General features: G+C 57.1%; 1 protein-coding gene across 6 annotated transcripts in view; it reads right to left on the reverse strand.

The window, feature by feature from the left end:
- The window catches only part of ACE (angiotensin I converting enzyme), a 107,158-nt gene that overhangs the window by 6,168 nt on the left and 77,534 nt on the right, over positions 1–23,456 (reverse strand). For 4 of the 6 annotated variants that reach the window (XM_044999331.1, XM_044999333.1, XM_044999334.1 and 1 more), the window contains exons 6-19: positions 22,818–22,915; positions 20,981–21,153; positions 19,945–20,168; positions 15,656–15,800; positions 14,356–14,454; positions 12,997–13,119; positions 10,213–10,424; positions 9,257–9,393; positions 8,643–8,801; positions 5,236–5,323; positions 4,203–4,346; positions 3,272–3,463; positions 1,946–2,043; positions 616–785 (exon numbers count right to left, since the gene is read on the reverse strand). In XM_044999331.1, the coding sequence (XP_044855266.1) occupies positions 616–785; positions 1,946–2,043; positions 3,272–3,463; positions 4,203–4,346; positions 5,236–5,323; positions 8,643–8,801; positions 9,257–9,393; positions 10,213–10,424; positions 12,997–13,119; positions 14,356–14,454; positions 15,656–15,800; positions 19,945–20,168; positions 20,981–21,153; positions 22,818–22,915 (2,062 nt within the window). Of the gene's footprint in view, positions 1–615; positions 786–1,945; positions 2,044–3,271; positions 3,464–4,202; positions 4,347–5,235; positions 5,324–8,642; positions 8,802–9,256; positions 9,394–9,515; positions 9,655–10,212; positions 10,425–12,996; positions 13,120–14,355; positions 14,455–15,655; positions 15,801–19,944; positions 20,169–20,980; positions 21,154–22,817; positions 22,916–23,456 lie in introns of those variants that run through there. The other 2 variants (XM_044999335.1, XM_044999336.1) reach the window with 2 other exon arrangements.

Consider the following 23,456-nt stretch of genomic DNA (forward strand, 5'->3'; position numbering starts at 1 on the left):
CGAGCGAGTCTCAGAGCCCTGGTCAACTGACGCGGGCTCGCACTGCCAGGCTGAAAACAGCAGTGTAGACGTTGGGGCTTGGGCTGGAACCTGGGCTCTGAAACCTGGCGAGGCAGGAGGGTCTTGGAGCCTCAACTGCTATTTTCAGCCCCGCAGCGCAAGTCCCTGGATCTGGGCTCCGAGGCTCCCGGCCGTGGGCTGTTCTAGCTGGACAGACGGACCCACCCACATGCAGTTCCCGGGGCTGGAGCAGGCTCCCTGCAGGGACGCAGGCCCGAAGTGGTGCTGGACTGACACCCTGGTGCAGAGTGTGGCTCCGTGTTGTTATACCCAGCCACTGACAGAGTCAATCTGCCTCCTGCCCTGGGCCAGGGCTCAAAATCCTGCTCCAGCTAGAGGCAGGGACAGCCTGCCCTGCCACTGGGTTTGCCAAACAGGCAAGACATCAAAGCTGTGGGCAGGGCATCCCGGGGGCCAAGGAGCGGCCTGGGGCCCATTGGGTCTGGTGTCCCGGGGGCCGGGGAGCAGCCAGGACTGGCCATCGCTCTGCTAAGACCCCTCTGCTCTGTCCCAGTGCCAGCCTGGGGCACTGCCCAGCCCTGTCCCTGGAGGCACCTGAAGTCCTGGCGGTTGTAGAAGTCCCAGGCAGAGGCGTGGCACACCACCTCCCGGCCGGCTGGCTTCTCAATCATGGACTTGGCCCAGAACTCCGGCGGCATGGGGATCAGGCCCAGGGAGGTAAAGAACTTATCCGACTCTCGAAACATCCTCTCCGGGGTCCAGCCCTGCGCAGCCAGCAGAGAGAGCACATGGGAGCCGGAGGCAGGATCGCTCCAGGACGGACGGGCAGGAAGCCGGGGACGGTACCACGGCAGCACTTCTCGCCTCTGAAACTCAGGGCGTGAGCCTGCTCCCATCAGGGTCAGGGGCCAAATTCTCATTGGTTGCAGGGGGAGCAGGCCCTTGGAGTGTTTAGCGGGGGGGGGGAGGAGGATTCGTGCAGAGCCTGGGCTGGCTCTGACACTGTCCCTGACAGAGCGACGACGGACACACACGGGTCATGGGGAAGGAGGGACTCAGGGTGGGTCCATACTGGGAACCAGCAGAGCTACGTCGCTCAGAGGGGTGAAAATCCACCCCCCCCCAAAAGCGATTTAGTTGAGCTGACCAAACCCCCAGCGTAGACAGCGCTAGGCCGAAGATTCAGGGATCATCTCCTGGAGCGGGGGACTGCAGCTCAGTAACAGGAGGCTCTGGGACAGCTCTAAGGAGCGGCTCCGGTTGCGCCTAACACAGCACTAAAACAACAAGGAGTCCGGTGGCACCTTAAAGACTAACAGATTTATTTGGGCCTAAGCTTTCATGGCTCAAAAGCCCAGATGATACTTAACAAAGCACTGACTCCCTGGCCCATACAGCCCCTGCCTTGCCGTTAGCAACACGAAATATAAACCTCAGTCTGTTTATTCCTGAGCTTGGATGTCCGTGCAGGACCCCTGTGTGCTTGTGCCCTGATTTTGTTGCGCTGCACCTTCTATAGTTATTTCACACCCGTGCAAGGGTGGCGGGTGCTGACATTCTGAGGTGGAAGTGATTTTCACCCACTTAGCACAGCTGGGAGTGATGGAACAAGGTGCAAGGCAAAGGCGATTCAGCCCCTTTTCAACCCGGAGTGGAGCTAATAGGACCCACCTGGTCTGGTTACCAGGTGGAGCCAGCAGCAGAACTCTGATTTTCTCTGCAAGGGGCTATCTTGATTCTCTCCCGTTTTACAGCAGAGTATCCCACTGGTTTCTGAGCTGTGTAAGTGTGAGGAGAATCAGGCCCAGTGGCTGCTGGTTATTCTGAGACCTGGACCGTTTCCCGGGGGAAGGGAAGTCAGCATCACCTAGGGAGGAAAAGGGGTTCCCAAGAGCAGAGTCTCAAAGGGTTTGAGTGCACTGACCTGTGTTTGCATGGCCGGGGTGGCATCCACTTTAGTGGCACTAGGGTAGGGCATCACCAGGTCAAAAATGTTGGACCACGACTGGGCCCACATATTCCCTAGAGACCCGCAAGGGGGTTTGGGGGCAGGAAGGGGAGGAGAAAGGGAGAAAAGAACAAAGGCAAAGTTACTCCCAGCTGCGGAGCCAGAAGGGACGGCACTACCTTAGGCTATTTTCAAAGATGCCAAAGGGCTTTGGACGCCTGGAAAGGGAATCCCCGGGGTGGCTCTGAAAGCCTCAGCCCTGGTTTGCAAAGAGGGGAAGGGAGCCAGTCATGCCACGCAGCCTCCCTGCCCCTCCCGTCCTCCTCCCAGCCAGAAATCCTCCTCCTGTCCTCAAGTTCACCCCTGTTCTCGGGGTAGCACACGACTCCGTGAGTCCTTGTATGGAAAGGTCCTCGCTAAGACCTGGCGAAAGCCAGTGTAACTCCACTGCCATCAATGAGAAGCAGGTTGGTCCAGTGGTTAGAGCATGAGACTGGGATTTAGCAGACCTGGGTTCAATTCTCTGCTCTGCCACAGACCTCCCGGGTGACCTTGGGCAAGTCTCTTAGGCTCAGGTCCTCATGGGTACTTAGATTCCTGCCTTCTCATGGGTTCTATGGAAGTTAGGAATTTTCATACCTTTGAGGATCTGGGCCTTAGCCACTCTGTGCCTCAGTTTCCCATCTGTACAATGGGGATAATGCCCTGCCCTTCCCTCACATATAAGCTTGTGAGGTACTCAGATAGTGCAGTGATGGGGCCAGAGACACAGAAATGGAGCTGCCCTGGCTTGGAGACCCAGCTTCAGCTTGGGACCAAGAGCCCAGAAAGGTGGGAAAACACCACCCAGCATGCGGACTGCAAAGCAGAACTCCTGCCTTGGCAGCCGGCTCGCCGGGACTCGGAGTAGATCAGACAGCTCACACGGTTGGATGCCCAGAGTTTGATACCCGGGGCCAGACTTTGCAAAGAGCTCCGGGCGATTTCGACGTGTGCAGCACCCAATGTGCTGGGCTCTTTGCAAAGCCGGGCCTCACCAGCGCTGGGCCTGCGGGGAGGGGCCCTGCTTTTCAGAGGACGGGGGCCCTTTCATTACCCACTAGCACCATCACCCCTGATTCGCAGCCCCGCGGAAAACTGGCCACTGAAGCCAGCTGGGAGGATGGGGTGTTAGGTCTCCGGGGTGGAGGGCAAAGGAGAAGAAGGCCCATCTCAGCCGTCAGTGGCCCCAGGCCATCCCAACACCCAGACAAAGTCCCAAGAGAAATGCGATGGCCCCGGCCGTGCCCAGGAGGGCCTTACCGAGCAGGTGAGCTGGGATGGGGCCCTTCAGGTTGACGCGCTCCCCCCCGTATTTCTTGTAGAGGGCACGGCGCACGTAGGCATGGAGGTTGAGGTACAGGGGCTGCAGCTGCTGGTAGAGCCGCTCCAGGTCGGCTTCGAAGGTGGGCGTTTCGTAGAGGGATCTCCAGAAGGCCCCGTTGTCCGTGTAACCTGCCCAGATGGAGGAGGAGAGTGGGGATCGTGAGCCCTGCCGCTGATCTCCACGGGCTGCACCAGCCCTGGCCCGGGGACGGCCCTGCCCCCTCGCTCCGGGGCTGGAAGTGTGGGGCGAGGGCGGCTGACTGAGCCATTGCAATTGGCTCCAGGTGACCTTCCCCGTCTCCCTCATCTAGCTCCTGTCATGCTGGGCTCTCAGAGACCCCTCACCCCTTTCCAGGCCACAGCCAGGACCTTGCTGCTTTTTACTCCACTTCCCTTCAGCCAAGCCCGTGAAGCCCTGCATGGCATTCGCCTGGGGCTGTGGTGAGACTGTCACAGGAGCCTAAGGAACAGAGAGACCCGGTGGGAACTGGGCACTGAGGAAAAGGAGGACTGTGCCTGAGTGAAGAGCTCAGGATTGGGCGCAGGGAGCTGGAGGCCTACGATAAATCTGCTGCAGTGGGGTGGGGATGGGGATGGGAGCGGAGTGGGGCAGGGATGGGGGTGCATTGGGGGCAGGGATAGGAGTGTGGTGGGATGGGCACAGTGGGGCGGGATAGGGGACGGGAGCACAGTGGGGCAGGGATAGAGGAGGGGATGGGAGCACAGTGGGGCGGGGATGGGAGCACAGTGGGGCGGGGATGGGGGAGGGGACAGGAGCACAGCTGGGAGAGGGTCTGCCAGCGGGCAGGCTGTGTCTGTAGGGAGCGGTGAGCCCTCTCCCTTTTGGGAAGGCAGCTCCATAGCTCACCATTGAGCCTGGCTGCCTTGTTGCTCAGCTCCACGTATCTCTTGTATTTGCTTTTGATTTCCTTCCCGGAGGCGTCCCGCCAGCCCTTCCAGGAGAAGAGGAGCTCGTCGTAATCCCGCGACTTGGCGAGGATGTCGGTGAGGTCTACAAAGGGAGGAAACGACCATGGACTCCCTGCTGTGCCGCATAACGTCCCAGGACCTGGGCACCCCTGGAGTTCCGTGCTGAACCCACGTCCCCAGCCACAGCCTCTTCTACCCGTAGATCAGCCACCCCAGAACGGTTCCCATCGCCCGGTCCTCCTTCACCTGCCCAGGCTCTCCTCCTAGGGCTCTACTGCAAACGTCCCCGCGAGCTCACCTGGTGGGACCGTCTCCACTCCCTGCTAGCTCCTCCCATGGGACCGCTGCTCCCTGCCATCGTTCTAACTCTGCTTTTCCCTCTAAAAGCAACAAAGAGTCCCGTGGCACCTTATAGACTAACAGACGTCATGCATCTGACGAAGTGGGTATTCACCCACGAAAGCTCATGCTCCAATACGTCTGTTAGTCTATAAGGTGCCACAGGACTCTTTGCTGCTTTTACAGACCCAGACTAACACGGCTACCCCTCTGATACTTTTCCCTCTAAGTCACCCTCTCCCAAAGCCCTCCTGGGAGAGCCCTGGTTGGTCACAGTTTTCTCTGTTGTCCATGTGAATGTAACCCATCCTCTATATTTCACGTGCTCTGTGGTGGAACCTCATTCTGCTGGGGAGATCCAAGTTGCTCCAGAGCAACAAGTAGGGTTGGCTAACACTGATACTAGACCAGATTTGATATTAGGCTCCATTGGGTTGCAGCCTTCACAGCTGAGATCAAACGAGATTGGAATTACCCAGGCATTTGGGAACTGTCACACTCTTTCCTCCTAGTTTGCTGCACACACACATGGAGATCCCAGCCTTAATTTCTGGGGCATCTTCAGGGAACTTCAGGTGCTGGGTGGTGGAGGTGGGCACCTACCGTTCCCTGGAGGCCTTGCTACATCTTACCAGGATCCAATGGATAGCACTTGTCCTGTCCCTTGCAGACCTTGGCTACGCTGTATGTGGTCTCCATGTCCGAGAGGATGTTGTTGTACTGAAAAAGAAATGGTCTCCGCTTAAATGCCTGCTTATTGCTCTGCGCTCGGAGACAATCATAGAATATCAGGCTTGGAAGGGACCTCAGGAGGTCATCTAGTCCAATCCCCTGCTCAAAGCAGGACCACTCCCCAATCCAACAGCATAGCCTGTCTCCAGCCACCCTTCTCTGGCCCTTCCATCCAGAGATCTCAAAGTGCTTTACAGACATGAATGAATTCAGCCTCACCATTGCCGGGAAGGTAGGGAACGAACATCCCCGTTTCACAGGGTGTGTGTATGGTGGGGGAAGTGGAGGCACAGAGAGACAACACCTCTTCCCAAGCTCAATCTGTGAGCCAGTGACAGCCCCAGGGGCCCGAATCTCCAACCCACAGGATGCAAATCTCCCTCATTTACTCCGTGGGAGTTTTGTCTATCCTGTAAGGGAGGCTGGAGCCTGGGAATCCTGAGTCCCGCTACGGTGCTCTGGGCACTAGCCCTGCCCTCCCACACACACACGCTCTGTCTCTTTTAACAGGAGAGCGCGAACATGGGAAACCAAGTGGTTTAATGGTGGCAGCCCACGCCTGGCATAACTGTACTAATGGAGCCGTTGAAAATGAGCCATATATCAGTCACCCCATGCCCCAGTTCTCTGGATAGGCAGAGCTACTGTGTCAGACTACATCTCCCATGATGCACCAGAATCTCCCCCTTTGGGGGATAGGAGGCAGTGCATCATGGGACATTGAGTCCAATTGGGGAACCTAAACAATAAACGAGAACGTGGGCGTGCGGAAATCCAACTCCAAAGGCACCATGGCTGCATGTCCACATTGACATATTTTGACTTTCAGGATTCAGGTTTTGGATAAAAGAAATCCGACGCCACCATGTGAAACTAAAGGAAAATCTCCAAGAGATGTTAGGAGGAGCAGGGCCCATGACAAGCACTTCTGGGTTTATTAATTTCATTGGGGGGGGCGCTATTTTTAGTAATTTTTGAGTTTTATGCAGATGTCCAAAAATCAGAGGAGTTTCAGGACTATCTCTTTGTATGTACTGGAATGAATCATGATCTACATGACTCATTCCAGCATCTCTCTTTGTAATGTCCCCTCGTGTGCTCTAACATCGTGTTTTTTCAAACAGCACGGTGTGAAAGGGCACTAAGGACCCTTCGGGGCACCCTAGCAGGGTCTACATCGGGGTCTCCAACCTTTTTACGCTCGAGATCACTTTTTGAATTTAACGGCAACCCAGGATCTATCCCGACCCTTCCCTGAGGCCCCGCCCCGCTCACTCCATTCCCCCCTCCCCCCGCTTGCTCTCCGCCACCCTCACTCACTTTCACTGGGCTGGGGCAGGGGGTTGTGGTTTGGAAGGGGGTGCTGGGGCCGAGGGGTTCACAGTGTGGGAGGGGCTCCGGGATGAGCCTGGTGCAGGGGGTTGGGGTGTAGGAGGGGGTATGGGGTGTCGACTCTTGGAGCGGGGTCAGGGCTGGGGCAGGGGTGCAGGAGGGGGTAGAGGGTGCTGGCTCTGAGAAGGGGGTCAGGGCTGGGGCAGGGGGGTTGGGGTGCAAGACGGTGCTGGCTCTGGGAGGGGGCTCAGGACAGGGGCTTGGGGTCCAGGAGGGGGTTCGGAGTGCAGGAGGGCGTTTGGGGTGCTGGCTCTGGGAGGGGGCAGGGCTGGGGCAGGGGGTTGGGGGGCAGGATGGGGCTTGGGGTGCTGGCTCTGAGAGGTGGCTCAGGGTTGGGCTTGGGATACAGGAGGGGGTTCAGGGTGCAAGAGGGGTATGGGGTGCGGCCTCCCACCGGGGGGCACTTACCGCAGGAGGCTCCTGGGTTGGCGGCACAGCAAAGCTAAGGCAGGTTTCCTGCCAGCCCTGGCCCTTCGCCGCTCCTGGAAGGCTCCACACGCTGCCCCTCTCTGCTGGCACTGCCCCCTCAACTCCCATTGGCCACAGTTCCCTGTTCCCGGCCAATGGGAGCTGTGGGGGCAGTGCTTGCAGGCAGGAGCAGCATGCAGAGACCCCTGCTCCCCACCATGGGGGGCCACTTCTGGAAGCGGCGTGGGGCCGGGGCAGGCAGACAGGCAGCTTGCCTTAGCGGCAGCCCCGCTGCACCACCGGAGATGGCCATCGACTGGGAGAGTCGCCAGGTTCGACCGGTCGATCGCGATCGACTGGTGAGTGACCACGGGTCTACATGGCCCAATCAACGTACAACACATTAGTGCGCTTTAGAATTCACCCCTGCCCCCCATGGGGTGCATTACAGCTCCGTGTACACAAGCCCCTCGATACAAGTAACCATTTCCAGTGTTTGTGGGAGAAACACCGATTTCATTTGTCGGGAGGGGTTTAATCAGTGTCCTACCTAGGACGGACGCGCGCACACACACACACACACACACACCCCTTGGTCTGCCCCAATAGCACAGAACACAAAGGGCCTCTTTTAAAATGGGCCTGTCACACTGGAGTATCTGGGAGTCGGGAGAAGCATTTCTCTAGGGGCGAACTGACCGGCTCAGTGAAGTCTCTTTATTGTGACTGGGAATAATCGGTGTTTTAATGGGGACGTTGTGCCTCCTGCCCAAGCCTGCTGGGAACCCACCATCCCCTCCCAATGTGATGTTGTGGGTATGGCCGGGGCTGGGCTCAGACTGTGCTGCTGGAGGAGGCAGACGGGAAGGGAAGGAGGGCGCGTGCAGACACACTTTGGCGTACTCCGGCTGGATCATGAAAAACACAGGAGTTCGGCTCCCATTTCGGAATTTCGGGCCTGTTACTTTTATCTAACTGGATCTCCCAGACCTGCTTGTAATTCACCCACCAGCAACCTGCGTTCAACCCTCTACTGCATCTCGTCCTTCTCCATTTCCAGGTAGGGTGACTGGACAGCAAGTGTGAAAATTCGGGACAGGGGGTGGAGGGTAATAGGCGCCTATAGAAGAAAAAGCCCCAAATATTGGGACTGTCCCTATCTGGTCACCCTATTTCCAGGATCAATGCTAGCCCAGGTACAGCCCTCTAGCCAATGGTAACACAGAGAGTTATGCAAAGCAGCCCACAGCTGCCCTCCCCTTTCATAGGAGATTACAGGCCCCAGCATGCAGCGCTCCAGCTGCATTTCAAGAGCCGAGCCACACTGCATGCTGGGACACGTAGTCTTTGGTTGGTGAACCCCGTGGGGCAGGGATTGTGCCTCCTCTGCTTGGGAAGCTCCCAGCGTGCTGTCTCAGCGCCGCGTGGAAGACGTGGGAGGCGACAATCCGCTCCGTGTTAAGCAGGGCCTTCTGTCACAGAACACCCTGCCTCCCCCTCATCTCACCTCCTTCAGCTCCAGCTCAGGCAGGGCGGCTCTCTCAATGTCGCTCAGTTTCTTCAGGATGCGCTTGACGCTCTGGTCCTGGAAGTCAGAGTAGTCGAACTGCCGGGCCTGCGTGCCGTGCTTCAGGGTGTGGGCTGACATCTCCAGGTTTTTCTCCAGCTGCAGGGCCAAGGGGAGACAGGAAAGGAATCACCCGGTTGGGGTGATCAGATGCAGCCCCTGCTAAGAATACTGGTGCGTGGCATCGGCAGCTACGGCATGCTCTCCCCGCGGGCTGGCCAGAGACCTAGGTCTAGGAAATGAGGCCCAACTCATTTAGGGATGCCGGGAGAAAGGCACCTCCCAGCGTATGAATGCTACTCTCTGGCTACCAGTATGTGGATGCCTCCCGCCTGGGAGCAGCAGGAGCTGCCCTGGTTTTCTGTGCTTGTCTGGAGTGGACTTTGGGTACAACCTGCCTGACTTGGTTGCGTCTGACGAAGTGGGTATTCACCCACGAAAGCTCATGCTCCAATACGTCTGTTAGTCTATAAGGTGCCACGGGACTCTTTGTCGCTTTTTGCCTGACTTTGCTGTCAGCATCACACTGTGTGGCCCGCAGCCCAGTCTCATACCATGATCTGCTTGTTGTAGTCCGTGATGTTGGTGTTGTACGCCCAGGACGCCTCGCTGTAGGCGTTCCACACCACTTCGGCCGTGCTGTTGTACTCCGCCAAGAAGGCTTGGGCTTGGGCTTCATCCGCTATTTTATCTAGCAGGGGGAAAAAACCCACTGGATAAAGCTGCCAAATGAGCTCTCCCCCTTGTGTGAGCAGAACCTCCTTGGAGAATCCATGACTGAGCTCTCGCCAGTGCCACAGGCTCTCCACGCACCTGAGCAAGCTCCACTTCCTGCCCCAGGGCCCCCTTAGAGGGACATGACCGGAGAAGCCAACAGATGAGTGGCAGGTTGACGCTGGTGGAGCATCTGCCTTTGTCCATCTGGACAGGAGTAGCCCGGCTGAGCCCGGCATTCTAGACTGTACCAGTCAGCCAACCAGAATGCAGCCCAGAATGCTACCTCGTGGATTATCTGTTACATCAGGAGAGCAGGAATTACTATAACGAAGGAGACCATTGGTCCATCAAGTTGTGGATCAGGTGTCCAGCCAATGGCACATGTTTCAAAGGAAGGTGCAGTGCCCCACGAAGCACATGACTGTGATGCTCTCCGGAGCCCAGCTGGAGAACGGTGCTATTTCTGACTAGCCTATCTCACTGCGCTCTAGCAGAGACATCGCCCACCTTCCACGTCTATTCTGAGCAATGCCATGCTGTGTCCATCTGGGGACACCTCCCAACACCCCTGGACCTTTGGGGAAAGGATAGCTCAGTGGTTTGAGCATTGGCCTACTAAACCCGGGGTTGTGAGTTCAATCCTTGAGGGGGCCATTTAGGGAACTAGGGTAAAAATCTGGGGATTGGTCCTGCTTTGAGCAGGGGGTTGGACTAGATGACCTCCTGAGGTCCCTTCCAACCCTATGATTCTATGACCCAGCTCTGGGGCAAAGGGACAGTGCTGAGGCTTTACCGATGCCGTCAGGGTAGCCGTCAGGGACAGGCGGGCGCCACTCGAAGTCCGGCCAGCCCAGTGTTTCATTCCTTTCGGTGTTCTGTTTCTGAAGCCACTCTGTCACAGGGCTGAAGTACTCCAGTAAGGCCCCAGCGTCCATCTTCTCCGTGCCAGTCAGATTGAAGAGGATCTCTTGCCACGGCTTGGAAGAGCCAACTTTCAACACCTCACTGCAGAGAACCGGGAAAGCAAATGCCAGCAAGAGACAATGAGATGGACAGCCCCAAGCACAGCATGTGTGGCTTTGCCCATCAAGATACGGGTGTGATGCTGGCAGAGCAGGTGCCAGCTCATGCCAAAGTCCCCATGGCTCCATTGAACACTGACACACACAGAGCTGGAATCAGTCTGGCTCCCCTGTGTGTTAGTATTATTAAAACAGGTATTAAAATGATACAAATGTGTCTAGACTTTATTGAATGCTTGTGAGTCGCTGCCTGCATTACTCTCACTGATAGCATCTGTACCCCATAGTGTAATATTTGAGCAGTTGTATTGTGACCCTCTGTGACTCTCCAGACAGGAGACAGACATTAATTACTGTTAAGTGCTAATCATCAACAGAATGTGTTATGTCCTCCCCAACAGGAAAGGTCCATCGACACCACACAGACTATTGTGGGACGTTAAAGAGCAGGGCCGTCCTTACCCATAGGCAAACTACGCAGCTGCGCAGGGCACCAAATTGCTCCAAATTTCCTGGTGCCCTACGCAGCTCCGTGCTGCTCCAGCGGCCAGCCCGATCCCCGGGCCGGAAAGCTGTCCCTGCCGCTGCTCCGCTCCTGCCCTGCCTCTTCCCACCCCAGCTCCACCCCTTCCCCTGAACTACGTCCTGGGGGACTGCAGCAGGGGTCAGGAGCGTCCCACATTCACTGGGCGGCAGGAAGTGGAGCAACCTGGCCCCAGCCCGCTCCGCTCTGCCGGCTCCCAGCTCCGCCATCGGTGAGTGTTGGGGGGAGGTTCCCCCCGTCCCCCAAGTCCCAAGGCTGGGAGCCAGGGGAGCAGAGTGGAGCCAGCTGGGACCGGGGCACTCCACTTCCTGCCGCCCTGTGAGTGTGGGATCAGGCCCACCCTGCAATCACCAGTCAGCAGGAAGTGGAGCAACCCGGCCCCAATCCGCTCCACCGGCTCGTGCTGGGGGGTGGTTCCCCCCCATCCCCCAAACCTGCTCCTGCCCCACACAGACCTGGGAACCCCCTGCAGAGGCCTGGGGCCAGTCCCCTCCCGTGGGGGGACTGCATGGGACACCACAATGTCTAGGAAAAGCCCTGTTAAAGAGGATAAAAGACTTTGTTGTTCTGCCCTCCTTCCCATGAAAATGAATCATGTAAGCGGATTCCTCTGATCAGCTGAGTTTGCAGCTCAGAGCACATGGCAGGAAGGGAATAAAAACCCCAAACAAAAGGAACCTGGTATCTCTATGCTGCTTGGATGCTGGGAGGCCCAGGTTTTCTAGATATAAGCAAGAGATCCCGCTCTGCTTACCCTGGGCTAGCCCTAAAGGACATATACGGGAACTTCTGTTCCCTTTTGAAACTGGATTGTAATTGGTTTGTGTAGCTATATTGACCTGCTTTAACCCTGGAAATAACTCTCTAATTTCCTTTGCCAACGTAATCAATCTTTATATAGTTTATGATAACACCGGCCACAAGTGTTGGCTTTGGTGTGAGAGCTTTGGGGTGACCTGGGGTCGGTGACTGGTCCTTTGAGACTGGGACTAACCTGAATAGTGCTGTGATTCTTGTCACAAAAGTACCTTCACCTGGGTGGTGGGGTAGATGGGGGTATCCAAGGGGTCTCCATGCATAGGCTGTTATAGGGCCTGAGGAGTTCACACTCGCTAATTGGTTGATGAGCTTTAAGTGTGGAATTCACAGTCAGTTTGGGGTTTGTGCCCTGCGTCCTAACAGTCTGCCCCGAGTCACTGCAGCCGGCGTTATGGGCAATCGATTCCCAGGCTTCAGGGGATCAAACTGGCCACCCCGGGCTCAGGGGAGCAGCTCTTCTCACCATGTGCTTAGGTCACTTGGGAAAATGACACTCAGGCCCCTAAATCACTTAGGTGTCTTAAAAAAATTGACAGCTGGACTTTCTGTTTTGGGGCTTCGCTCTGGCCTGGAGTTGCACCGACTTCTACTAGTGCTGGGGGCAGGGATAGCTCAGTGGTTTGAGCATTGGCCTGCTAAACTCAGGGTTGTGAGTTCAATCCTTGAGGGGGACATTTAGGTATCTGGGGCAAAAATCTGTCAGGGGATTGGTCCTGCTTTGAGCAGGGGGTTGGACTAGATGATCTCCTGAGGTCTCTTCCAACCCTGACGTTCTATGGATTTGCAGAAAGCATAGTCTTTACGCACATCGTCCCACCCATCCCTGTATGAAGTACCTGTCCTTAGCTGGGACTTGAACAGGGATTCAGGCATTTAAAACAGCCACGCTAACAGGTAAGCTTCAGCTAGCCCTAGTGCAGAGACTGACGACTTCCGGCCTGTAGGGAGCAATATCCCCCACATGAACCAATGCACTGATCCCATACGAACGGCCATACAGTCCCTCTAGCCCAATCTCAGGTCTTCTGACAGTGGCCAATGCCTGATGCTTCAGAGGGAACCAATGAGAGAGAGGCTAGTGGGGAATAAAGACCCCCCTGCCTTTTGTGACCCCTTGGGTCCTTTCTAACCGCCCCGCTAGGGCTGGGGCTCCAGGCTGAGCAGCTTTCCCGAATCCCCCCTTGGCTCTCACCCGAGTTTCGCTCCCGCCTCTTTGGACATGTAGATGTCACAGGTGTGCAGGGGGCCGGTGTGATTGGCCGCTTGGCACAGGGCCTTGTGAAACTGGAACTGCAGGATAAAGCTCACAAAGTACCTGCGAAGAAAGCAAGCGCCGTAAGAACATGGGAACGGCCAGGCTGGGTCAGACCAAAGGTCCATCTAGCCCAGTCTCCTGTCCTCTGACAGCGGCCAGTGCCAGGTGCCCCAGAGGGAATGAACAGAGCAGGTCATCACCAAGTGATCCATCCCCTGTTGCTCTGGCAAACAGAGGCTAGGGACACCATCCCTGCCCAGCCTGGCTAATAGCCACTGATGGTCCTGTCCTCCATGAATTTATCTAGTTCTTTTTTGAACCCTGTTATAGTCGTGGCCTTCCCAACATCCTCTGGCGAGGAGTTCCACAGGTTGACTGTGCGTTGTGTGAAGAAATACTTCCTTTTGTTTGTTTTAAACCTGCTGCCCATTAATTTCATTTGGTGCCACAGCAGAGTCCTCAGGGCTGAGCAATGGGAACAGGGGAGAAACCAGCTGATCTCTGCTGCAGGGAGGAGGTCCCCCACCCCAGTACTTTTGCCTCCTGCCATTTACATTCTTCACACCTTTGGAATCATTCTAGGCCCTGAGCAAGGAAGTGCCCAGATGGTGACTGGTGCGATTAGGCTGTTTCAGAGTCCGACCAGGGGGTTTTGTGCTGACAAAGGGGAGGAGATGAGAGAGCGCTGGGGTCAGACAGAAGCACTGGGTACATTTCACCGCCTCTGCCCTGTACTCTGGTCTCCTGATGCTGCAGAGCTGGGCTCCCCGCACTGTTCCCCAATCCTGACCCACAGCACCCCGTCATTGCAGACCTGGGCTCCCCACACAGCTCTGCCGATGGTGATTCTGTGTTGTGCCATGACAAACGTGAGTATCGGGGCGATAGCATCCAATCCCTTTAGGTTACCCAGGCCCTATAGCAGAGTGTCCAGGAGCTGTCACTAATTTTAAGGCTCACTGGGGCCCAGGCACATTATACCAACTTAGCTAGTACACGGCACAGTTCGCCCCTTATTACTCCAGTGCAGGGCCCCACGCAGCTTTGCCTCCTGGCCTGCAGAACTCCCCGCCGGAGAGACAGACAGGCACAGCCGCGAGCTCTGCGGGTGCCCTCGCTGCAGATCTGCCTGATCCGGACAGCAAGCTGCAGCCACTTCCTGCGGCTTTTGCAATACAGATAAACGTGCCCCAAAGGACTAGAGTGGAGGCTCGTCAGATTCAGGCCGCTGGATTGGCCCAGTGCCCCCGCACCACGCGAGTGGTCCGAGAAGCAAGTCACATGCAGCTCCAGTACCTGATGTAGGGGGTGTTGCCGGGGATGTGATACTTTGCACCAGGGTCAAAGTTGGTTTCGTTCCTTGCAATGGGAGGACAGATGCCCTGATATTTAGTTCTGTAAAACAAAGGGGTGAGGGGGACAAAATGAAGAGCATTGGCAGGGGCCTGAAAGAATCGGACAGATGAGCCGCCCCTCGGGGTGTGAGGAGTAAACAGGAAACAAGGAGGAGGAAGAGGGGAAGCTAGTGAACAACCTGCATGTGTCTGGGGCTTAATTTCAGATATTTCTATCCATCCACCTGCCAAACATACCCACCCATCTATCCACATACCCACCTATCCACCCACATACCCACCCATCCATCCATCCACATATACCCCCCACTCATCCATCCACCCACCCACATACCCACCCACCCATCTATCCACATATACCCACCCATCCACTCATCCATCCACCCACCCACATACCCACCCACCCATCTATCCACATATACCCACCCATCCACTCATCCATCCACCCACCCACATACCCACCCACCCATCTATCCACATATACCCACCCATCCACCCACACATCCATGCATCTATCTTTGCACAAACATACCCATTCATCTATCCACATATACACCCACATACCCATCCATCCATCTATCTTCGCACAAACATACTCATCTAACTATCCACATATACACCCACTCATCCATCCATTCACCTACCCACCCACATACATACCCACCCATCCATCCACCCACCTACCAGAGTACTGGCCTGCTCCCAAAGCTAAGGACATGCTCTCTTGATAGATTTCTGGTATTCCCCATTCCCAGAAATATTACAGGCGCAGCCTTGGTCACAAGGTTCCTCCCCTTCCGATCCCAACCAGGATACACGAGTGCAGAGGTGGCCACAATGGCTGCCCAAAGGCATCTGACCTGCCCACCTCAGTGAAAGGTTCAGGTCAGATGTTTGGGTCAGTTTCTTCTTTTCTCCAGCCACATTTGTCCCAGCCCATTCTTCAGGGTCAAATGCCAACTACCCTGTTTCTATTCATTTCAGCCCACTCTGGGGCTGAGGGTGAAGTAATCCGGGCACCTCACAAGCAATCACCATCTGTTTGCCTGGTGCATCTTTCAAGCCAGAAATAGCACAAAACTATTCACGCTTCACACACGCCTGTTCACATACACACACGTGCACACACCCATGGGCACACAGGTGCACACCCACCCACACCTGTGCAGGAAGAAACACGCAAGTACACGCATGCTCATCGACCACACACACATGTGCATTCACACCAAGATGCCCTTTACCTCAGATACCACCAGTCGTAGTTGTAGCGGCTAGGGGGGGTGCGGCCACTGAAGACATTCCAGCGCCACTGGTCGATGAGGTAGCCGAAGGGGAGAAAGGCAATCTTCTCCAAGGCCATTTTCAGCAGGTAGTTGATGTCACTGTCTGCAAGAAACAGAGCCGGAGTGAAGCAGGGAAAGGACCTGGGGGGATGCAGACGTTGGCCCAGGCTTCCTGGAAAGAGCCCCCGGATCCCTGCAGGTGGGAGTTGTGTACAGGCAGCTTCCTTAGGTGGCCAGAGGAGCAGGAGGGTCTGTGGCGGGTATGGGGGGAGCTGAAACGGCATCATGACCCAAGCACAGGGCTCAACCTGTCCCTTTCCTTCAGCGATGGCATCGCTAGATGCTCCTCCCTGGCTCTCCTGACTAGAGCGGGGGGGGGACATTTTTTTTGACAAACCTTTTATTTTTTCCCCACCCAAAAAAAACCAAAACTCTGCACCTTCGGCTCCCCCAGAGCATCGTGGCGATTCATGCCAAATTCGCCAAATTGTTTCAGCCGGAAAAAGAGAAAATCGAAAAAAAGGTGCTTTTCCCATTCAAAACGACTTTTGGTTTCAAATTTTACGTCCATTTGATTGGATTCTTTTCCGAAACCCCTTCAAAATCAACGTTTGTTCGACCCGAAACCATTTTTGTCCTGATGTTTCAGGTCAGCCACTGAACCGTAAAATCGGTTCTCCCGCAGCTGGACGCCGGAGCTGGCTCCCGGAGAGCCGCCGCAGCAGCGGAAAGGCAGCTGGCGTTCGTCTCCATTGGCGCCAGGCCGCGGGAAAGGATTTCCAAGGGCTCAGCATCCACACTCAGGGCCAGGTTTTGGGCTGGATGGGACCACAAGGGGCTCTTCCGTCTCTAACCTGCGCTCAGGATGAGAATCACCTTTTCACTAACGAGGATGGAAAAGTCCCAGGATCAGTTCTCCACTTCTCTGCACCTTGGGCCCGCCTCTCACTCCCACTAAGGCCCCACTCTGGCAGTGTAAATGGGCCCAGAGGCGAGTGTATCTGTAATTTGACTCCCCTGTTGGTGTAACGGGGAGCAGGCCCCTGGTGCTGTGGCCAGTGCGAAGCGAGTGTGAATTGGTGCGTTCCGACCTGGGAGCATTTCACGCCCGCTGAGCACGGCGGGAACCGACTGCGCACGGTGCAGGGCCAAGGGGAACCAGATCCCATGTGCATATTGCAGGTCTCTTGTGTGTCTCCACAGTGGTTGCTGCTGCTGCTCCCAGTGAAGTCACTGGCAAGACTCCCATGGGTTCAATGGGAACAAACTAGAGAGGAAACTACCTGGAAGTCAGCACTGGTCACTGCTGTACAAGCCCCCGGGAGAGATCACTTTTCCCCTTTGAGTGGTGAGTAGGCAGCTTTCCAACCCCACTCTGGTGGCACCAGGACCCAGGTGGTACCTCCCCTCCACCCTTCCCATCGCTCTAGTAAATCCATCCCCTCGAGAGGCAGTAGCGTGGTGGACAGAAGAATCCTTCTGTCAGCCTAGCGGTGTCTACACTAGGGCACAGGTCGGCTTCGCTCTGGCACTCAGGGGCATAAAGTTGCCACGTCCCTGAGCAAGGTAGCTAGACGACCTAAGTTTCTGGTGTACGCCAGGCCAGAGCCTCAGGCTGTTCGGTGCAGAAGCAGCCAAAGCAGGGAGCTGGGGACTTCTGGAGAACTTTCTACTGTTTTGATTGGACTCTCTCAGCCCTGCGATTGGCTGATTGCTCCAACCCTCCCCCTCATCCTCCCTCCGTCTTTTCACTCCACCCCTAGCCTCTGATCCCTGCCCCATCCCCCTCCCCAACCCCTTTCCCTTCCACTTAGCCGATCCCCTCCTACCTAAACCCACCCAATAAGTACAGAAATCATGCCGGTTGCTGCCATCCCACAGTCCCCTCTGCTGGCAAGTCCTACCCCTTCCCCTCCGGGTCTGCCTGGCCCATTTGGGTTGTTAGCGCTTCCAAGCAGCGGCTCTCTGCTACTCTCCGTTCAGCGCCTCGCCCGATGGGACCCCGTTCTTGGCTGCTCCCAAGGCACTCTCCAGCTGTGCAGGCCAGGACGGAGGTGCACTGGCAGACCTCCAGGCCGGAATCGTAATCATCAGCATAAATACGATCCCAAGAACGTTCCTTCCCCTGCAAAGCCGCCGCTGGCTTGCAGCAGCAGTAGTTTGCAAAATGCATTTGGCTCGACCTGGTGCCGTCTGGCTCAACATGTGGTTAAAGCCCAGCTCCAGGACAGATCTTTTCCAGCCTCGTCTTTCTCCAGCAGGAACTAGTCGTTTTCACTCAGACAGCTGGCCCGGGCCTAAGATGGATGTCTTTTCAGAATTCACTGATCGTGAAACCCAGCCCAGAGAGCTGACTTCTCCTTGGAAATAGGCTTGCTTGGCTGCAAGGAACTTTCCGTCCAGATTCCAGGAAGAAACCAGGGACACCTCTGCCAGGAGAGTTCTGTTCTGTTGGCAGGGAGAAAGGTTTGCTTCCAAGCAAACGAGGCACAGAGCCCCGGTTCCCAAGCCGGCCTGCGATTTAGCACCCAGAGGTGTTACTGTGGGAGTCCTTCAGGGGTGCAGACAATGGCATCTCGGTGTCTGGGCACCAGCCCACTCCTGCAATCACACTCCAAAGCTGGAGGCCCCTTTCAAAACCTGGGACCTGACTCTGCACTTGCACCGGTTGGAGACTCCCAAGGCTCTTCCGGCCGCGGGATGACTCCTGCTTTGCATCCGGATGAGCAAGACCAGACTCGGACCCGTGGTCATTCAAATCTTAAGGACAAATAATCCACAAGTCCTTGTGCTGTTTTTGCTCGGGCAAAATGTCCATTGACGTTCATGGGCTTGAACCAGAGAGATGCTGAGCACCCCAGGGAGCTGGCGGGCTCAGGCCCAGGGACAGTTTTCCCTGAGGAAGAGCTGCCTGGGTCCCAGCCTTTGCTTCCCATGCTGACCCAGCGTGCGCAGGGTGGCTGCTAACCTTGCTGTCTGGGCGATCGGATCAGGCGCAGCAGCCGCCAGTAAAGCCCCGGCTGCCCTCCCGCCGAGCGGCAAATCACCCGCTCTCGTCAGAAGCAGCGAATTGCCAGTCACCTTTGCCGCGCCTTCCCGTCCTCACACTTGCTCGCGCGCTCCTCCTCCTCCTCGCAAAGACGCTCGCTTCACGGAAAAGCCTGGACCTGCCGGGGCAGCCTTTGGCTGGGTTATTTAAATGAGCTGTTTCTCCTTCCTGCCCCTCAGCGAGCAGTTCCCAGGGCAGCAGGGCGGGCAAGTGCCTGTGGCTTCAGAACCAGGCGAGCCCCGAATCTCAACCCAAACAGGTCTTTGGCTGGAGCAGGATTGAGGGAGGGGGGGAAGGTTCATTCCTTGGAAGGGGAAGTGAACAACTGTCCTGCTGTTGGTCAGGAGGATGCTAGCTGGATTCCTTAGACTCATGCTGCCCTCTCCGCTGCCCACGTCTCTGGACACCCGGGCCCAGATCCTCATCTGGTGTAAGCTGGTGTAGCTCCGTTGAAGTCAGTGGAGTTAGGCAAATTTACACCAGCCAAGGATCTAGGCCATTACTCTCAGGTGCTGCTGTGGGAGGCAGCATGGGCTAATTGTGGCTTACAGGCCCCTCGTGCTAATAACTGCCAGGGTCTTGTCCAAGCTCTGCCACAGACGTGCCATATAACCCTGGTCACGTCACTTAACCTCTCTGTTCCTTAGTTTCTCCCTTTGTCAAACAGCAATAACGACACTCACGCACTTTGGGAAGTTCTCTGAGATCTCTCGATTTAAGAATGCCACACAAGTGCTAGGTGTGAGTGAAAATAAGTGCACCAGCGTGGGATGTATGAGCACGGAGAGCAGTCCCCAGGCAAGGAGCGACGACAGCTAGAAGCACTCAGAAAATCCCCTCAGAGCTCACTCTGGATTCAGATGCTCTCCCGGACCAGCCAACGTGCGACACAAGAGCTGGAGGGACAGGGCAGCCGGGGGTGTGATGACAGCTGGGAGCCCAAACCCCTCCAGCCTAAAGACACGCTTGGGCATGAATGGCAGAGTTAGCAACTTCCACGCCGGAGGCAGGGGAGAGTGTGTGGAAGGTGCCCCGGCTCAGAGCTGCCATAGCCAGGGCCCTGGCCCTGTAGGGCATTTTTCCTCCCCGCAGATCTCGGCTCATGCTGCAGCCCGCTACCCGCCCAGCCCACTCCCTGCCTCCTGGCCAGAGGAGGTATCTGGTTCCCGGTGCCTCGGGGGCACATCCCCGCTGGTACCTGCATCATGGGTGACTTGGCTGAGGAGCCCGATCTTCTTGAGATGGCCGGGGGTGGAGACCGACAGGCTCATGACGTCGCCGATGGCCTCGTGGAAGCCGGGGTTGGCCCCGCTGCGGAAGGTGACTGGCTGGTCCTTGTACTGCAGGTAGTACTCAACATGGCCCATCTCGTGGTGCACCGTGAAGAGCTGCTCCATGGTGGCGGTGGTGCACTGCTTGATCCTGCAGGGCGAGGGGCAGAGTCCTGGCCACACGCGCCCTTTGAGCTGCCTGCTCCCCCCTGCTGGGATACACTCAGCCCCGGGAGGGAGCCTGCTAGCCCCTGGCAGGTGGGAAGCAACATACTAGCTCCTCCCTCCCCAGTAAGGGATGCTCACAGCAGCACAGAAGGGACCCTAGGGTGCTGGGGAGGGTCAGTGCAAAGGGGGGGTCGGTGGAGAGGGGAGAACACGGGCTGCTAAGCCGGGTGGGAACGTCGCCTTCATTCCCAGCGGCAGCTAAGGCAATACCTACACTGCAGCCCCCGAGCGTGGACACAGCGTACGCCGACGGGAGGAGGAGTTCTGCTGGGATGGGAACACGTTAGCTATGCAGGCCGAAGCCTCCCATAGCTGCATCTCTGCTGGGGGGGTTGCTGGCATGGTTACATGGGTATGAGGTGCGGGAGTGGGGGTGTCACCCTCGGGGGTTTGCTGGCATGGTTATGTGGCTAGGAGATGGGGGGGGGGTCACCCTTGGGTTGCCGGCATCGTGACGTGGCTAGAAGGTGTGGGGCGGGGCCTGTCACACTCCTGACCGACATAGCTATGGCAGTACGTGCTGACCAGGCCTAACTCCTACCTCAGGAGCTGCTAGGAAGAAAGCAGAAGTGGGGCTGGGCTACTGAGGCAACCGGACGTGTCCCCTGGCAGGTGCCGCACTCAGATCCCTTCCCCCTCCAGATTCCCCAGCCCGCCCTCCCCAGGCTGTGCGTGGAGTCAAGCGGCTCCCCAGCCGCTCCCCCCAGTCGGGCCTGGCCTCCCGCCCCCACACACCTGAAGTCCCTGCGGTTGTAGAAGTCCCAGGCGGAAGCGTGACACACCACCTCCCGCCCGTCCGCCGGCTTCTCCAGCATGGACTTCTCCCAGAACTCGGGCGGCATCCCCAGCAGGCCCAGCGAGGTGAAGAACTCCTCGGCGACCCGGAACATGTGCGTCGCGTTCCAGTTCTGGGCAAGCAGAGCCGGGGGAAGCCACCGTTACACGAGCCAGGAGGCTGCCTGGGGCCGGGACGCTCCCGGGCCAGCCAGGCAGCGCAAGCCTCAGCAGTGGGAGAGTCACGTCTTTTCCCAAGGGGGCCCGGTTCACAGCCCTGGAGAACGGGGCTCTCCGCTGATCCCCAGGGTAGATACAGTGGGGCAGCTCCCCCACTCCAAGAGATGGCTCCTATGGGAAGCGCGGTACCTGCGTAAGGCTGCTGGGATACACCAAGGCAGGGCAGCCCGAGAGATGCTGGTAGCTAAGAGGATGCCAGCAGCAGGACACTAAAGTCAGGCTCCTCTCCTGCAGCCCAGAGCCTCACGCAGCCATTTGCATTAGCGCAAACCAGACTGGTGGTTCCCCCCACACACACACACACGCACTGGTGCAGATGACGACACGACGTGCAGGGCCCTGACGAATCAGGCCCGCTGGGTTGGATCCTTAACCCTCTACCCCCTCCCTGCACCATCGCGCTCAGAGGGCACGGCCCAGGCTCTGTCACCACTCAATCAGCTGGCGGGTCCTCCCTTGCTCGTCTCCTGCCCAGCCCACCGGGGGCCTCCTCCCAGCCCTGCTTCCAAGCCAGGGAGCCGGAGACACAAGCTGTGCCGAGGAATTGCCCATTAACGTTGCTGAGAGCATGCGAGTGGCCCCACGGTGATGCAAGCTGGGGACCCTGGAGCTTTCCTTTGGCTGCAGGAGCACCAGCAAGGCTCACTGGGTCCAGCTGCCTGGAGTCTCTCTGTCTGCCCAAGAAGAAACCTCTCACTCACACCCTGCTGCTTATCTTCCCTTCCTTCTCCATTTCCTCTCAGCCCTTCTCTCGCTTTCTTGGGCCAAATTCCACCCTGGGTCCAGTCCCCTTGCCTGCAACACAGCTGCTGCACCCAGGAGGAATTGGTCCCATTCTATTCCCGCGCTGCGCACACCGAGTAACGTTCCTTCGCCTGGATCTTGCTTAAGAGATTCTGGGAGGGCGGCCAAAGCAGATTTGTCCAAGTTGGCAGCCTTTTTATCAGCCCTTCCCCAGAAAATTAGATTGGCCGTGGAGCTCAGGCCTGGAGGCTGTTGCCACTGAAAATGGCTCGTGGTGGTGAGTTTCTCCTGGGGGCAGTGACCACAGAAGGGAAGCCCCCCTCTCTTTCTCCCTCTGCTGTTGGCCTTGGGCTGGTGGTGCTACGATCACCCCCATCAGCCCTGCACTGGGGCACTGCATTCTCCATCACTGGGAATTTGAATATCCAAACCGGATGTTTTACTAAAAGATCTGCTCTCGTTCAACCAGGAATCAACGCAGGGAAGTCCTCTGGCCTGTGCTATGAAGGGGGCAGTCGAGGTGACCCACCTTCTGGCCTCGGAGGGTCTCCGTCTGTGCCTCCGGCCAGGCGGTGGGGGGATGCATTTTGCATGAGAGACATTCTATGAGGTAAAACGCACCAGGCTCAGCACGGCCCCTCCAGGATCAACGCGGCCCATCGCTACGGGCAGCGCTCTGCAAACCTCCCGGGCGTCCTCATCTCTTGCAGGGTGATTTACCTGCCTCTACCCACAATCCCCGGCACTCAAGCCCCATGTCGGGCTTCGGGGCAAGAGGCTAAACAAGGGCAGCAAATGGCCGCTGGGTTCTTACTTGCTGCACCATGGTGCTGGTGACGTCCAGGTTGGGTTTACCGGGGAAGGGGACCATCATATCGTAGATGTTGTTCCACTGCTGGGCCCACATGTTGCCTGGAGAGAGAACAGCACAGCTCAGGGGTTTGCTCCAGCAGGCAGCTGTTCCTATGAACCAACGCTGGCTGCCTCCAGATGGGGCAGAGAGCTCCGGGCCCATCGGCACCCTTTCCTCCAGGGAGAGAGCTCGGCCAGGCTGCAGGCAGCTGAACAGAACAGATGGCCGCCTACTGGAGCATCCCTGGAGAAAGGGGGCTTTGGAAAGCAGCAGGGGCTCGTCTGGGAGAAGGCATGTGACGGCTCCTTCACTTTCCTCCCTCATTTCAGCACCTTTTGGAGCTGCAGAAGGAGAGGTTTCCTTTCCTTGTCTCTAGCTGCAATCAGAGGAAGAGCGGTCCAATGGTCAGAGCACAGCACAGGGCCTCCCAGGCTCTGTTGCCTGCCCTGCCATTGACTCATTGGGTGATCCCCAGGCAAATCGCTGCCCGGCTCCGTGACTCCGTTTCACACCTCTGGACAACAGGGAGGACGATGGGAAAAGTGCGGGAAGCTCTTCGGGTGACGGGCACTACGGAAGAGCGGGTTGCTGACGCCAGCA

Source organism: Mauremys mutica, chromosome 25 (genome assembly GCF_020497125.1).
Source record: "Mauremys mutica isolate MM-2020 ecotype Southern chromosome 25, ASM2049712v1, whole genome shotgun sequence".
NCBI classification, from domain to species: domain Eukaryota; kingdom Metazoa; phylum Chordata; order Testudines; family Geoemydidae; genus Mauremys; species Mauremys mutica.